The 17313-nt window shown below is 36.6% G+C and overlaps 2 protein-coding genes and 1 long non-coding RNA gene across 5 annotated transcripts; all 3 read right to left on the minus strand.

The window, feature by feature from the left end:
• Nucleotides 1-331: 331 nt before the first annotated feature.
• Nucleotides 332-5736, minus strand: LOC113691993 (nuclear transcription factor Y subunit A-2-like). 3 transcript variants are annotated; one of them, XM_072052418.1, is made up of 6 exons: nucleotides 5453-5728; nucleotides 4451-4812; nucleotides 2998-3113; nucleotides 2825-2893; nucleotides 1450-1590; nucleotides 332-1154 (listed from the first exon to the last, which is right to left on the minus strand). In XM_072052418.1, the coding sequence occupies exons 2-6, from the start codon at nucleotides 4707-4709 to the stop codon at nucleotides 750-752; spliced, it is 990 nt and encodes a 329-aa protein (XP_071908519.1). In that variant the 5' UTR covers nucleotides 4710-4812; nucleotides 5453-5728; the 3' UTR covers nucleotides 332-749. The 3 variants fall into 3 exon arrangements, with proteins under 3 accessions (XP_071908519.1, XP_071908520.1, XP_071908521.1); XM_072052419.1 differs by lacking the exon at nucleotides 5453-5728 and adding an exon at nucleotides 5342-5433; XM_072052420.1 differs by lacking the exon at nucleotides 2825-2893 and having other exon boundaries at nucleotides 5453-5736.
• Nucleotides 5737-6692: 956 nt separating this feature from the next.
• On the minus strand, nucleotides 6693-8616 carry LOC140008363 (uncharacterized). The gene is made up of 2 exons (XR_011815762.1): nucleotides 7959-8616; nucleotides 6693-7190 (listed from the first exon to the last, which is right to left on the minus strand). It is a non-coding gene; the product is annotated as an uncharacterized lncRNA (long non-coding RNA).
• A 1122-nt stretch (nucleotides 8617-9738) lies between these two features.
• LOC113691819 (replication protein A 32 kDa subunit B) lies at nucleotides 9739-14319 on the minus strand. The gene is made up of 10 exons (XM_072052425.1): nucleotides 14066-14319; nucleotides 13575-13685; nucleotides 13372-13469; nucleotides 13224-13265; nucleotides 13058-13135; nucleotides 11166-11244; nucleotides 10941-11033; nucleotides 10781-10860; nucleotides 10149-10217; nucleotides 9739-10015 (listed from the first exon to the last, which is right to left on the minus strand). Exons 1-10 carry the CDS (start codon nucleotides 14174-14176, stop codon nucleotides 9931-9933), a joined length of 846 nt encoding a protein of 281 aa, XP_071908526.1. The 5' UTR covers nucleotides 14177-14319; the 3' UTR covers nucleotides 9739-9930.
• Nucleotides 14320-17313: the final 2994 nt, after the last annotated feature.

Consider the following 17313-nt stretch of genomic DNA (forward strand, 5'->3'; position numbering starts at 1 on the left):
ATTTCGAAGGTGAAACTGTTGAAAAAAAAAAACAAAATACAAAAAACGGATGCTAACCATCTATCTCGATAAATGTGTCTTGGAAAATCTGGGGACAGATGAGGAAGATTCCCAAACAATAAGCGTCCTTCGTGGGGAATCTGCAAATGGCTCCAAAAGGACGATTTGATTGATACAGCAAATGCTGCACGTATAGCAAAGTCCAAATCCAGGCCCGAAGCCCATGACTAGACGCGATCATAAAAAGTTCAGGCCTCTACCAACAGGAGCAAAATTTAGCAAACACGACCATCCAATTACTTTCTTTTTTTTTTTTTTTGGGTCAAAACCATCCAATTACTCTGATCTTATTTCGGCAATAGGGAAATTAGAACATTACAAATTGATTTCAGGATTCTCACTCTCTCAGAGAATCAAAACTTCCAGATCAACCACAAAATTCAAACACCAGAAGCACACTTCAAAGTATGCACACTAAGTCTTTCCAAGTTATTTAAGCAGTGGGAACAGAACCAATCATATTACATAAAGTTCAATATTTTACACTGCATTATGGCCTGGGAGCCTCTGATTATTCCAATTGCTGGAGAGCACGGAATACAACAGAGATGGCCTTAATGCTGATAAGCCAAGAATGAGTTGCCTTTTGGAAGCAAACCAAATGGTGGTAGAACCGGAGTTTCCATTTGGTTGCAAAATGGGATTTGAGGCCAGGAAAATTGGACACAAATCCCATTTGCATCCTGCCATCAAACTTTCAGGTTGCAGCAGCTATCTGCAGCTACAACCCACTTGCCTGGCGGGACAATCCAATGCCCTGAAGTCATCATATTAGGCAGAGACTGAATTGCTGAGGATAGATTGTTAAATGGAAAGGGATCAAGATCTCCCCTGGAGTACACGCTAGTAACCTCTGTACCCAAATTATATGACCTGCAGCCATTAGCTTTTCTCGGTGAACTTGAATTTCCGCTATCAGACTGCAGGACATCGGAGCTCTGGGATCCTGTCGGTCGAGAAAATCGTCCTTTTGCAGTCGTATTGTCATCACTATTACTCTTACTGCCATTCAGGTTCTTAGTGTTGAGAAAGCGGCCGCCACAACCTCTTGGCCTGCGCATTGCATGGAGATGACGTGACAGGTGCAGATATGGCTGCAAGGCATGAGGCAGAATCCAAATTGAGCAACCATACAGGAATATTTGGACAAAGTCTGTGATTAAGGTGAGGCTGAAAAAATCTTTTCAGAAGGTTCATTTCTAAGGAACACATCTTGTATAGGCAATCATGTTGAAGTAAGAGCCAAAGGCTATCATCTTGATGACCAAACCAAGGCAAGCATTTACAAGTATACTTAAATTATTAAAGATATGCAAGGAAATGTTAAAAAAAAAAAAAAAATCCAGTTGTCTCGATTGGAAACATGCTAACAGAAATATTCATATGTACCTTGCGGTTTTTCAGCACTTTATTCTGCAGTTCTGCCTTTGCACGGTACTGTCTGCGCCTCAATATTCCATTATACTGCTTAACATTAACAAATATTGGCACTTCATCACTTGTTGAATTCAGCGGCAGCATGATCCGGCCCTGAAATTATACAGATGCAAATTTTATGAACCTCCAAGAAATCCAGTTGTATCGATCACTTAAAAGAAAACAAAAACAAATTTTTATGACACAAGGTGCTGAGGAATGAGAAGTAACTAACAGATGAACAACCAATAAGTTCACAGACAAATCAGCAATGCAATAGAATTATGTCTCCTGTTTTCTCGATTGGTATTTATGCTTTGTGTTTCTTTTTTGGAACAAGTTCCACTTCCGTTGACTTCATCAACTATTTTATCTAATTCTTCTCCCAAGCGAGTTCCTCTATTCTATTCTGCAATCTATAATATATTACCATATTCGTGATGAATTACTTCCGTCTGTTAAACACAACCATTGATTTGACTGTTCCAAGGGATCCAAGTCCTATGGATGCTGCTCTGTTCCTAAAGGTTGCCTTACTATTTTGATGCTTTAATCTGTTCATAGAAGTATACCACCATGGTTCAATTCCCTTAAACAGCAGTACCCCTGAAAGAATCTGATTTCCCAACTATTCCATATCCAGTTACATTCTGATTATAACAAGGCTTTCCAGAACAAGTTAAGAGCACAAGTTTAAAATTCAAAATGATTATGGTCCAGATAGATCATCTAGAGCAGTTTATGACCATTCAATCACAAAAATTTTGAGATCCATGTATCTAGTTATACATCCTAGAGCTGCTCTCACAGGATTCAACTTTTCTAAGAGTATTTGTTGACTTCTCTATATATTCTGCTTGTGTTGGGATGCCAAACACTCAAGCAGCACCTAAGGAATTTGGCATCAATTCATTATGGAACTAGTTATTTCCCTGTCTGAGTGTGCTTATCTGCAAGCGGACATCCAACAATATTCTAACACTGTCATTATGAAATTAGATGTACATATTGCACTATCGAGTCAAACTATGGAAGATTGATTCTTCAATCCATATGCATCAATTATCATACCCTAAAAACTTGTTCTTTCCCACACTTTGCTTGCTGACTCCGGCTTTTCACTACTGCTACTCAAATTAACAAAAAGTGAACTCACCTGAAAATCAGATGAGATTTGAAAGACATGCAATACTGCCTTCCATAGTTTCTTATTACTTATGCTGCATCTCCGGATTGATGGAAAACACAATTGCAGGAACGCAAAGTGAAGAGAAATGTTCTAATAGAAAACTGGAAATATGTTAATTCTTCTAGGTAGCTAGTAGCCAGAAATTAAAGGCATACATACAGTCAATTGAGGCCCATAAGTTGAGAATACACTATGACATTGCTCTCCATAAGGATATTTTGCACAAATCTGAGCCATCACGAAGAAAAACAAATGTATATCATCAAAAAAGGCAGAGAAAATTGATAGTCAGCAACAAGATAATTACAATTAAACACTGAAATCACAAATACCAATGGCTGGCTGAATCCAAGCTCCAAATGCCCTCGATATTCTGCAGCAGCTGCTTGCATGTTGCTGGCATTTTGGAGCCGAAACTTTTGCCCATTTGGAGGATCCTTGCACTCACCTGAAAAAAGGGGAATGACAGTTAGTTGAAAGATCATTTAGGATGAGAATTGAACAACCTGTATTCTTTGTAGCCTCAAGAGACAAGTGAGTTATTATGCAGCGGGACATTGCTCAACTCCCACCAATATGAAAAATGAGACAATTTCTTTAGTTGCCGTCCTTCTACCATATATGTCATATCATATATGTCAAAGAATTGAAAAGTGGCAACAATCAAGACAACATAGCTTGTGACAAATTCATCTCTATCTCTAGCGCAATGAACTAGGATGAAGTACCATGGGAAAGATGAAAAAGAAGATCATAAACACAAGCTGATAATGCCTACATGTAACTGAAACTTTGCAAGATGACACAACGAGTGCACTCTTGCACTATCAATGGAAACATGGGAGCTTTTCCAAACTGCTAGCCTCAATATTTCATAGTCTCTAACAACTTATACCAACAAGCCGCTCAAACTTAGTTCATGTAATAATTACACAGATGCAAGTTTTCAACATCGCAATTTTGGAAGAGAAAACCGCAAAAGCTAACAGTAAATATAATCCTCAATCATGCATTCACATACGACTCAAAGCAGGTGCATTCCATGCTTATTTCGTAAAAGGGCAAAGCAATACCAGTAAGATAAATAACCAAACCCCTTGTAATGACTGCCAAAGCAATAACCTGATGTTTTATGCCTTGGTGACTACAAACCAAGTTTTGATTTGATTGCAGTTTACTGCTTCGTTTTGCATGAAATTAAAGTCAAGCATACTAGCTGGTTTCCATTTATGCAAGCATACTGAATAAAGCCCTTAAAGTCTCTGTCTTGCTTTTCCTCCATCTTTCTTATAGGTCTGGTGAAATTCATGATATCAAAAGGAGAACAGGGTAAAGGCCGCTTATAAAGCATCTTTGATCCTACTAATTCACGCAACATGATGAAGCTTTATAGACTGGTAAATCATAGTGAACGACATTTCAAGAAAACAAAGAAAAGAAGAAATAGTATGACATGTGATAATGACCAAAAAAAGAAAAAAAATCATCAAGTGTTGTGTGCTTTTCTATATCCACCAACTCAATCTTAGGAAAGTAAATACACTAGTAACTCCTTGTACTCAACATACTTTTCTCCTCGTATGCATGCACAACAAGATAAATTAAAGAATCCTCTTCCTTTTCAGTATGCTAGTATACTAGTAGAAAGTCTCTCAGTAGTCTTGTGTTCATTGACTATCAGACGACGTCAAAGGGCATGAACAAAAATAGTAAATTAGAGAATACAACATCAAAAAAATAAAAAATAAAAACTAATAATAACAGATTGAAGACAAAATTAATTACCAGAAAAAATGGTAAATTTATTAGTTTTCCCATTTCCAGTTTCTTGTCCTCCATTACGTTCTGGTTCCCTAGAGGGAGTGAGCTGGGTTCCTGTATTGGATGGCTTGTCTACAGCAGAAGATGCAGGCTTGAACTGGCCAAAAAGGTCATCGTGAAAACCTGCTGGCTGAGATCCGAGGCCGGTGCTCCACCAAGGCACCGCTGAGAATGCGGACGTCGTGTTGGCTTCTTTGGCAAATAAACCACCATGCATGGCCATCTGTATATGGACTTCAACTTAAGGGTTTTTGGGTAGGTCTTCAACTCAGGGGTTTTGATTATGTCTTGACGAAGCAGTAGATTGCTCGAGCTCAAGCTAGTTCCTGAAAATTCCGTACGTATTTTACGATTCGTAAATCTTACCAAAATTAATTTGGCGAAAGAAAAAGGGACTAGTTTCAGTAGTATTATTACCGGTTAAAGAATTATAATCAAGATGAGGGAGAAATAAATCAAAAGAGACTTCAGGGAAATTTAAGAAAACTAAGAAGCGATACTTGAAGAATTAAAAACAAAAAGGGGTTTTAAAAGATGGAATCAAACTACAGTATACTACGGTTCCCCACATTCAAATTGTAAATACGGCAATTGACGTGAGGAAGCACTTTTTAAGTATTGATCTTGATATAGAAAAAAAAAAGAGAGACACAAGAATTATACTAGAAGCACAGTAGAAGACAAATTATAAGAACATGGTACTGCTTAAAACCACCAGAAAAAATCGGAAAAAAATAAAATTTGAAAGGTGGTCAGATGAGAACCAAGAATCCTACGTTTCTAACTTAGCAATCTTGAGAAAGATGAAATCAAAAGAAAGGAACGCAGACAGGGAGAATGAAGTGTATTTTATACCACTCAAGTAGCAAGTACCAGAAACACCAAGAAAGATGCTAAGTCAAGAACTGAATATTCTTTAAAAAGGGTTGGTTAAAAAAAAAAAAGAAGCGAGAGGAGAGAGCAGACCAAGTAGAAGCAGAAGCAGTTGCAAATCTCGAGTTCAGCTGCAGAAACCCCATTTGGTAGGAGCCATGTCGGTACAATTCAAGCAGAGAGAGAGAGAGAGAGAGGGCCGAGGGGCGAGGACTGCGTACCACTGTGACCGGGTAAATGGACTTACAAGGCACCAGCCAATCAAATATAGCTTTCATGCAGTTTTGTTTTATGCGCTAAAATTAATTATAAAAGGATGGTTTGTGCTATAATGGTACCAGTTCAGTACTGTAGGCTCAATGAGATATTTTCATTTCTCTCTACCTCTTTAACTTCGTAGGACTAGTTTATTTCCTGAGTTTGGAGCGCTCACTCACTGCCACTCATCTTCGCCCCCACCACACATTTTATTACATTGATGAGAAGGAAAAGGAAGAAGAGAAAAGGAAGTATATCTGCATATCAGGTTGCTAATAGTCTTCACAAGCTTACAATAATGAAATTATGAGATGAGCTGATGTAGTGCAAGGTGCAATGCATGCATAAATGACATTCACATCTTAGGTTTAATGGTTTGACTAACAGGGCTGTCTAAAGAAAGGTTTCAAGTGTTAGTTTTTAAAAAAATGAGTTTTTTTAACGGATGTCTTTAGAATATTCATTAACATATCATATATATATATATATATGCTAACAATTGTATTATCGTTTCTTATATTTATATACTTTTCACATTTAATCTTGTTTATCCATCCTTATATTTATTTATTTTTTTAATTAATTTTATATTTTTTAAAATATAACACCTTAAAATATATCGTAATGAATGCTTTATAGGCATCCGTTAGACAAAACGTTAAAAGATATATATAATCTATTTAGAAAAGCATTTAAATGTAAAGGGTGTATTGATTATAATTATGTGTATTTACATATGTATAATTTAGGTGTGCTAACAAATATTTATTCGACATCTGTTCAAAAAAAATTTATTTAATAATTGTATTTTTGTGCATAAAGAACTGTCCCTTGTATAAATTGTCATAGTAGTAACTTTATAATCCCCATAGTAGATTTTTTTTAATTTGATGGTCGCCATAGTAGATCAAGCATATAGATAAAATGTTTCAGAGATAGAGTTTTACATCAATTGAGATAAGAAAGTGAGCCTACTTAACTACGTACTAATAGCTGAACAGCATATATTCAAGAGAAAAGAATACTAGTGCAGGCAATTTTGAGTGCGGGAAATAATTGCTTTTTTGTGCAGGAGTAGTCTTGTCAATCGACTCCTAGTGCTAGAGTATTTATTGAAATAGTGTATCACAACTGTTCCGAGTGCAGCAGTAGCAGTAGTATTACTGTTCTCTTCATCTACTACTCCAAATCTACTGGATCAAGTCCGGGGCACCAAACATCCTTTTGATCCAGGAAGGTTCATGTATTTTACTGTATTAGTTTTTGATACGAGTCTTTTTAGACTTCTTCTTCTCTGTGATTTAGGAGGACAGAGTAGATTATTCAATTGTTACAGTATCTCCTCAGAATGCAAAAAAAAAAAAAAAGAGGTGCGGGGGTCGCCAACACATTTGCCAATGGGGATGATCGAGCCATTTTGGCAGCTCCTCTTGGGCTCGATCCTGTAACCGCAGCCTAATAGGGAGGTTACAGAACTAGTTACAAAGGTCGGTTGGTCCCCGCTCTCTTTCCTCCTGGAGAAACTTCCACTGCAATGCTGCAGCAGATCCCCATTGCTCGTGCGCTGGAGTTTCTGCAAATGAAATATTTGGTTCAGCAGACTGACAAAAAATTATTATACTACTAGCATTCATAACTTCTTGTCCATGTGGCATGCATTGCCCTTGCGCTCTTTTTTTCTTTTTTTTTTTTTGGTCGATTGAGAGGTATTTTGATCTGATAAGAATCACCTAATCGACTAGACTATTCCTTTCAAGCTGTGAGAACCTGTCCCAAGGATCACAGCACGGAAGCACCCAAAAGTTGAACCTGACACCTACTCCTAAAAAGGAGACTACGAAACCGTCTAAGCTCCTTGCCCCTGTGCTCTCGAAATCTGCATTCATGAGTTATGGCAAGACTCGAAAGAGGAAACACATGACACCTTGAAACGCGCATGAAACTTGATGGCTAAAACCAAGAGCTACTTTGTTACAGGGCAGTATGTTTGGCGTCATCTGTACGTATGCATGATTGAGGGTTTTGAGACAAATACTCGAGTTGAGGTCAAGATTAACAAATCTTCTTCTATCTTCAGTAACAAGTCTGATCTTTTTTATTTGAAGTTTGAAGCCGTATTTAAGCCTATATTTGGCCGGAGAGTCAACCAAAGTTAGGTGGGACAATTTGCTAAGTACTACAGGTAAATAAAAATACTTTCTTCATAGAGATATAATAATTATAAATCATAAGCTTAATTTTGTCTGGGTGGAGAATTTGGACAATCTTGGATTAGACTTGTAATTACTGTATATGATGTAAGTAGATTCGAAGAAAAGCCATTTGCAACCTATATACATACATGCCCACCGAAAGAAATGTCATTAGTGAATTCCTGTAATAGCCATCCTGCCCACTTTCTTCTACCCTAAGTTTGCTGAAGGAAGGAGTGGACCTGAACTCGTTAACAGCTGGGCTGACTTCAAACTGGCCCTCCTCTCTCTTTATCATTCAGTGCCATTCCTGTTGTCACAGTAAGATCATCGGTACTGGTTCAACCTACTATTGCTAGCGGGACAGGACAGGACTACCTTGAACTCCAGAATATATCCCCCCATAGCAGCAGTATCTGACAAAATAAAAGCATCATCAGACGATGCTGATGATATTTTCTCAAGTACACTACAGACATGTTGAGAGAGAGAGAGAGAGAAGAATGCACGGCAACGGAACAAAATTGTGGGCCGGGGGTGATGTGGCTGCTATACGTGTCGCGTCGGCCTCCGGGGCTGCTACAAGTGGAATTCCTTGGCGAGGTGGCAAGTGCACGTACGATGAAATGAATGCACGTGGACGTAGAGAAGTTGAAGAAAAGAAAAAGCAAAAGGTGATCTTTCTTTCTGGCTTCCGCTGGATTTTGCAGTCCACATCACACAGACCTCCTCTAATAAATGTTGGCAGAGCACCCCACCACTAATAAATGGGCTCTGTTTGTGTGGAGACCTTTTCGATTAGATATATAGATATAGAGGAGGAAAAAGTTTGAGGCAGAGATGCATATCTAGATTACAGCTACTTAGCTAACGTAACGTCAGCTTATAATTATTATTAGGGTTTTTATTATTATGTAATTATCTCCAACCTCTGCCATTATTTACACCCTAATCATTCATTATTACTATTTCGTGGAGATAATCCAGTCAGTATTTCCATACATATTCCATTCTTAGATAATAATCAGGAAGACTCTCTCTTTTTTTTTTTTTTCCTTTCTTTTTGGGCACTTGGGATCCTGCGTTCTGATGGCACTCAAATTTCGCCTTTTCGTTTACTAGCAGACAAAAACATTCTAATGATTTATTAATTAAGATTCCGACAGCCCAGTGAAATAGTCCTCCATCTATTATGTGTATGTGTCTCTCCCACTCCCACTATATATGTTCATTGAGGGGGAAAAAAAAAAAAAAAAGCAAAACAAAAGGTTCATCTTTCTTTTCTTTACCCCCAAAAAAAAAAAAAAAATTTTTTTTTACGCCTAAAGGCTAAAACAAAAAGGGGTGATGGGTTGGACGAATCAGGATTAGCACTCACTGCAAAGTGGATTCCACTCTCCCTTTCGCTTTCGCTTTCGTGGTGGTGATAAGATCCTGTGAGTAATATATATATATGTATATATTACAGAAAAAAAAATGATAATGAAACTGGTTGAGAACTTTAAGATAATGTCGTACGATCAATAGAATCCTGCATGCCAATTGTGAGAGAGGTTTCTAGATTCTATTTTCAAACAATTGTGAGAGAGTCTTAGAGTCCACCAAGCAAATTCGGTGGATTATTACTAAAAAATTTATCTTTGATTCCCATTAAAAATTTGTTAGATAGGACAACCAGGAAACGTCACCGTGGACCAGAAAATTTGTTAGACGATGATACGACTCTAAGACATTCGGACGCTTTCAAGTTTCAAGGCCGCAGCCGTCCTTAGAAGAAGTTACTAGTAGTAATCATGAATTTAAATCTACAATACACTGTACTTACTATTCTCCAACAAATACCTGAGGCTGCTGACGCAACCTGTCTCACAGTAGAATATTGAAGTTGCAGAAATTAGCGATGGTAAATCCCAAACGCAAATCCAAGAGTTTCTCCAAAGCAGTATTGCAATAAACAGACACCCTTCTTATGTAGTAATTCCCCATCCGATTGTCCTCAGCTTACAAAAATGTGGCTTCAATTACATATGACAATCAAAGGCTATATATTACACAAAACGAAGATGGAGAGGACGCCCCTTCTCCTGAACCACTTCTACCATTGCAACCAAGTAATGCATTTCAGCCATTAGTAATGGATTTGAAGTGAAACTCGTCGATTGTTGAGTAAATAAACCCTTCACATTCAAGCCATTCAATAGCTTTTCTGTCGAGGTGAAGAAATATCACGAGCAGAGAAAAAAAATATGTTATCAACATGTTTAGGTCACTGGATGACTGTCACAATACACACACACCCACAGAGAGAGAGAGAGAGAGAGAGAGAGATATATATATACAGGATTCTTTCCAAGGGCACATTCAGTCGCTGGGCAAGTTCATCGCGCGATGCCCCCTTCACACTTTCACTGAGACATTAGAGATCTTGAGTTACAAGAAGTCAACTCCATATAATATACACTACTTACCCAAGAAGCATACAATCTAATATCATACTACTTTTTTTTTTTCAATGACTTGGTTAAGATTTTATTATCACTCACGTACCCTAAACAATGACTTTGCCAAAAGCAGATCGACATTGCAATTCTAATCATTTCTAAAGTTCAGCACGCATGAAATAATTTGAATTTCTATGGTCTTAATTAGGCATCAAATCAGAAGTTCACATCTTCTACATAACTACTTTTTCCTAATGAAAAAATATATCTCTTTCACTTTTTATGTGGTTAGGTACCATAAACTCAGGCCAGTCTACAATAGCAATTACTTTGATAACACCAATAGCAACCTAGAGATTCGAGTAAACTTTTGTCCTTCTTTATCCATGCCTACTCAAAATTGCAATAACATCATTTAATGCAAGCTTTTTGTGTGTTGTTTTTTTGTGTTGTTTTGCGGGGTGGGGGGTTGGGGGGGGGGATAGAGAGACATTCTATTCTACTAGGATCAGCATTTAAATATCTCTTACAGCAATGCTGGCTGCTGCAAATAGTCCAAAATCAATTTCTCAACTCCCTCCAATCTATCAACAGTGTATTGCCCAGAGAACTGCAAACCAAAAGATCATTTGGGCAGTAAATACATATATCAAAGAACCAAATACAATACTCTGACATAAACTAGCTTACCTGATTTGATAGGGAAGGCTGGTAACCCTTCACAGGAGTGTTGAAACCTGAGTTTGGCACATTAACTGAGGTACTGGTATTTTCTTGCAACTTCTATAGGAAGAAAATGAAAAAGAATCAATAGAAGGAACCATCAGAAACAAAAGAATGTTTCATAATCATGCCTAATGGCATGTGAGATATGCAAACATTTGAAGCCTATCTCATAAAAAGTTGGATTAATACCCGTAACCTGGTATTGTAGCAGTGCACGTATATACAATCAGCAAAGTGGTTTGCAATCTCATTATACTCGGTGACAGGCCTGAAGTTACAAAAAAGGAAAGCTAATCTTCCAATTCAGAAACTGAAAAAAATGAAACTTGGAAGGAATAGAGTGAACAACTACAATTCATTTGCGCACTTGCCATGCTATAACATGCTCCTACTGAATCTTCACCCAGGCATATTAATCAATAAAGGGTAAACAAACATTTGTATATATGCAGTAAAAGTGTCTTATATATCCGGATATCCCTACCATATGGCCTAAAAATTTTACCCTTTCACCACCGCACACTCCTTGCTAAAGTGAAACTGTTAATAATTAGAAATAAAAATTAAAAAGTGACTCCTTAGAATCCTCACTGCTATTAGTACAATCTTATAATTGAGTTTAACGAGTTATTAGTTCTCAAAAGGTAGCCTATGAGATTGGAAATGAGTAAATTCAAAATGATGCATTTCATGATTTTTTTTTTTTTTCAAAACAGTGATACCATTCCAACTGGATGATTCTGGTACTAGGTAAGTGGGGTTTCCCCCACAACAAATATTATGCGGGCAAAACAAGACACACTGAAAAACTCTGTTAATTCTGCCATATTGCGTCCGCCACATACTCTAATATCATGGGGCAAAGGTCCATATTTGGACCATAATGTATTAGGTAAAGAACCCTAAATCACAAGGGGACAAAAGTGAGTTTATCCATCAGTAGATGAATGGATATGTAGCTGCTCAGGTCCCCAAAATACTATAAAACAATTGGCCATTCCCCTAGATACGTGTGGTGCTGGTAGGATTACACCACTTGGTTTTCAAAGTCTAATCTCACTGTTACATATTTAAATGCACCGTTGACAATCCATATGCTATTACATGATATCTCAGCATTAAAAACAACAAAGTAGCCTAAGTACATCCTGCAAACATGCCATGTCCTAAAAGGCTACACCTTCCTTTGATCTCAAGCTTGCTTAGATTCTACTGACGAAGCAGTATACTCTCTCCATCATATACTTATATAGCATGCATATGGTTGCTAATGAAACGGAAACCTAACTTTTCTATTGCAACTACCTCCTGCAAAATTTAATCTCAAGTATCAGTGATCTAAGACAGCAGCCAGCTGAATTTCATTTCCATTGTTGTTCTGTTACAGGAGTTACTACTACTATTGTTTGCCTGCAGATTACTGAAGTTGTTTTGATAGGGGATCCGGCTAGCATAATAATTTGCACTATGACTTTAAAATGGATAAAGGGCATATTGATGTTAATAACTGATATAAGAATCAAATTCAGAAATTTAAACTTTAAAAAATAGTCAACCATGCTCTTGAGGATAGAAGTTTCCCCGAAGACTTAAATATCAAGTTGTCATCTCCTGTACTTTATAAACATGCTCCCAGAGCATTTGAAATTTTTCACAAAATCAGCTCAAATCAGGGCGTGCATATCTACTTAATGGAGGATTTTTCTTTGATACTGAACTCCAAATCACTAATAATTGAAGCAAAAGCCAAAGTCAACCGATGCAAAAATTTTAACATAGCCATAGTTTTGTCATTTTCCATTTCACCAAAAAGAATAATCTCTTCCTAACGGAAGAACCATTTTCAATCACTGTAGCTCTCAACCATTAGTACCATTAACTCCTCTTGAGATAATACTAAGCCAATCAAGGGATTCAGTAGGCCAAATCAAATTAAACTAGCTATTTATTCAGCGCTAGCTGGTATTCTTATGATTAAGTTACAAAAGTTCTGTGCTTAAGAGGTACATTGTCAAAGAGAACAACTAGAAGTAGAAGTTTGATACATACTATCAAACTCAACAACTGGATTAGATGCATACCTGACAGAGTAGACCATCATTTGCTTTTTACCCTGAAAGCCTTTCAGGTGACCATGAATAACAACATACATGCCATCCCTAATAACATAATGTAAACCAAATTTTAACAAGGCACCAAAATTGGATCAGCCTGAACCAAGTGAATTTAACTTGGACAATAACTTACATCACTCTTTCCATTTCTTTGCTATCAACAGCCTCATTTACCCTACAAGAAAAAGATTCAGCTCATGACTAAGGGCAAGCTCCATAGCAGCAAATGAATAAACAAGTTTGGCTAATTAAAAATTCTAAGAGCATCTAAAGTGGATAACCATCTGAAACAATCAATGCAGCCCGTGCCATCATCTACAACGAATTGAATATCAGTTACCCTTTCAGTTTTATTCTTTAATAATCCCACCATCTTTACCTGAAAATCAACTCAAAATCAAGGTATTACAACGATATGCCCTTCCATATAAACCAAAAATGAGTTGTTATTTAGAACAACAAATAAGAAAAGAAATATACCCACATTGTTAACCTCAACTCCATCTACGAGAAGATTCATTTTGTCATCACTAGAATGAAAGGCTTCACTTATTTGCTTCACTGTCAGTGGAATCAAGGTCTGCGTATCACGATTCTGCAAAAAGACCAAAAAGTGTTACAAAAAAAAAAAAAAAAGTTCTACTGATATCTGTTGCCCCATCAAACATAAAACTTGGGAAAAGTCAAAGCCTAATCAAAGACTAATAGATCAGAAACTATTTTACCCTGAAACAGCAAGTTTATCAAATATCATATTCAAGTAAGTAATTGAGAAAACCTCAGTCAATTAATTCTATTATCCCAAGAACCAAAAATCTAAACCCAACCCTTAAAACCCAGGGCCAAAAGCCTAACAGATTTTTGCGAAAAATCAATATCATTAGATACAGAGGTTTAATTTTGCTACTTTTTCTCATTTTCTTTACTGAGTTTCTCCCCAAAAAAATCATTTTAAGGGGTTAAAAATACACGAACCTTTGCAGGAGAATAGGAGGCATCAGCTGTGGTTTGAGTGGCTTGAGAGGGCATGAAACCACCGCCGGCGAAAGCGGCGTTTCCATCAAATTGGCTGTGTCCTCCGTACATATCTCGATAATTGATGGAAATAGCAGCAAGAAATACTAATGAGAAGGGAATGGACGAGCATCACAGCAAGAGGTAAAATTCGAGACTATCTCAAGGTTCCCGCCATTTTGATTTCTTAGTAGCAGCAGGATATCTTTTTCAATTAGGGCAATTTTCGAGTTAATTATTTAATTTTTGTGTTTTGGAGGCTAGAAATTTTTATGCTTCTAACAGACCCCTGAGGTTTGGAAAAACTTCATATAGACCCACTTAATTGCTCTTTAGATCTCAAAAAGTCAAAACCTCATAAAGGTGGTGAATTTGAAAAACTCCGACTAATCCTTTGGGTATATTAATATTTGTGTCACAGAACTAGAAGAAAAAAAAAATCAAAATATGAAGTTTGCAAAACAATCTCAAACATCTAAAAATGAAAGAGAAAAGGAAGGATTAAAGGATAGAGGAGCTTGACAATTCTTTTGAAAATGATGGATAAGTAGAAAAGGATTAAAAGTTCTTAAAAATGTTGAATAAGAAAGATCAAAAATAAATTTAACCTCTAATAAATGTATAACAATTTGATCTCTTCATAGGACAATAAAAAATATATGAGAGGATTTGACATTTATTGAAACATGTGATCCATAATTAATTGCTACTTTTTTTTATTTAGCTTTTTATGCACACGTGAATAAACTTGTGTTATTGTGAGATAAAACAAAGATTATCGTAAATGAAAATAGAAAAAACACTTTATAGTAAACTATGGACCTTTTTACTCTTTACAATTGAACTCATTAGAATCGTTCTTCCTCTCCTGAAATGCCCAAACCCAAACAAAAGAAAACTTTCTATTTTTTCTATACTAAATGGGACCATGCTACAATATATGTAGAGGTGTCAATCACAACCCAATTATGTTGACTCTCTGATCAATAATAAATCCAAACCCTTCCATTAATTTTGAATATATCTGAATGGGTACTCAATTAAATCCATTTAATTGGTGAATAGTTGGTTGACTCGACCCACCAATTTATGTCCATTTAAAAATAATTATACATTTAAACTATATTCTTAGTGAATGTTAAGCAAATAAATTTGAATTTTTTGCTAATTTAATAATAATAAAATACTGTTATTTCTTGTCAAATTATATACAAAAAAAGTAAATTTTTAAATGACTCATAAATAGGTAATTAGGCATACCTATACGCATTCATTAAATGAATATAAATGACTTAACTCAGTTATACCCATTATCCAAGCGTGACCCACCCAAACCCGCCAGAATCACCCGTTTTGACAGCGCTAGATATATGCCATAAACCCTACAAAGATTTTGTAATTATCCTTGATTTTTTTCATTTCAAGTATTTACATGTATCAGCAAGTACTAGAAAGAGCAGTAGAAATGCTGAAACTATGAGTTGTTAAGGCGTGTTGCTCTGAACTGTGGTAATGGTAATCAATCCAACCACTTTCAATTCTTACTGTAAGTATCTTGGCATGCGTATAATTGCATACTGGCAAATACCTTATGTTAGATTTTATTTCCATTTTGTACTCACTGACACATTCGGTGACTTTCGCGGTCGCCCTCAATGAACCGACTTGAATCTGAGCTACGATTCATATCAAGTTTTACCTCTCATCTAAAAGAATCTAGCCTTTTTTTTTTTTTTTTGGCCGTTTGGACTTTTATTCCGCTAGGCATATTAGAATGTTCACCTTAATCTAAGAAATCCATGGTTAAAGAATCAATATTACATGCTAAAGTAATGATGACGTTATAGAAATAATTAATTCCATTAAACATAATTCTTAGCAAATTGAGCAACACCGGAGGTGACACACCGGCGTAGGTATGAATGAGGCAACATGAAAATCAGTTCTTACAAAAAGAGTAGAGGCCTTGTTCATGAAAGCGCATGAGCTTTCAGCTTTCTATGATGTTAATGTTGTCGTAATTATTCCAAGGCGAATGGTGAAGAAGCATTTTGGCCATGTCAAGAAGAAGTCGAAGAGAAGTTCCTCTGGTTCTTTATGCTCATCAAGCCTGATAGAGAGCAAGAAAATGACAACTCACGAAAGGTACCTTGTTCAAAGTGTGAAAAGTAAGTATCAAAAGAACCGCCAAAAAAAAAAATGATGAACTGGAAATTGCATGCCTCGTGAAAATAACGCTTAAAGATTTCAATACGAGGCAAAAAGATGGTTTGAGGATGTTTTTAGTTGAGACCAAGAAAGTGTGGGAAAAAGGAATCAGGAATTTGACAAGTGGGAGCAACCAACCACAACGTCAAAAATATCAATCACCTCTGCGGGAAACATGGGAAAAGCTGCATGCCTCAAATCTCCCAACTTAAACGCCAGCCCCAGCGTCGGAGATAAATTTCAATAGCTTGATGCCCTTTGCCTGCTTTAGCATCACAATCCTGTCCCAACAAATTTTGATTCCAAGTAAACATAAGATTGATACACATGCTGTTATCTCCTAGGTTCATAACAGGTTGCTTTATGCTGTGAACTTGTATTCAATCGCCTAATTCTGGTGTTCTTCACAAACAGGGGATCGATGAGTCTTCACCCTGATTTCCTGCAATCGCCAGGAGTAACATATTTCTTGAAATTGACCAGAAACTGAATTCCTCTAGCGTCTACATGCTATCCTCCACCAATAAAAATTGTCCATATATGGCATTTATGTCTTCTTGAACATTCAACTCTGTCTCATAAGTCATGAAATGATTTTGGGATAACGAATAGCTTGGTATTTGGGAGGAAGTCATTTTAGCGCTCAAATTATTGCTGTAAATGTACACGGGGAACCGAGAGACGGGGAGGGTTTGGTGTTGTTCATCTTTGATTCTTCGAACTGCACGTAAAATGATTGTTATATATGATAATTGCATTAAGTTACATGTAAGCTCGAATAAGCCCATTTTCTGAGCAAATAACTGCCCCAACACAGCTACTTATATAACCTAAAATATGTAGAGAAAATCAATGTTGAGAATTATCTTTTTTCGCATGCAGAAAACCTTTAACTCAAAATATCTTGGACTTCAACCTTCCATAGTGTCACAAAAAAGAAAAAAAAAATTCTGTAATCACTTCACGGTTATTAAGATAACTGTGCATGGTGAACCATGAGC

Source organism: Coffea arabica, chromosome 6c (genome assembly GCF_036785885.1).
Source record: "Coffea arabica cultivar ET-39 chromosome 6c, Coffea Arabica ET-39 HiFi, whole genome shotgun sequence".
In the NCBI taxonomy this organism is placed as follows: domain Eukaryota; kingdom Viridiplantae; phylum Streptophyta; class Magnoliopsida; order Gentianales; family Rubiaceae; genus Coffea; species Coffea arabica.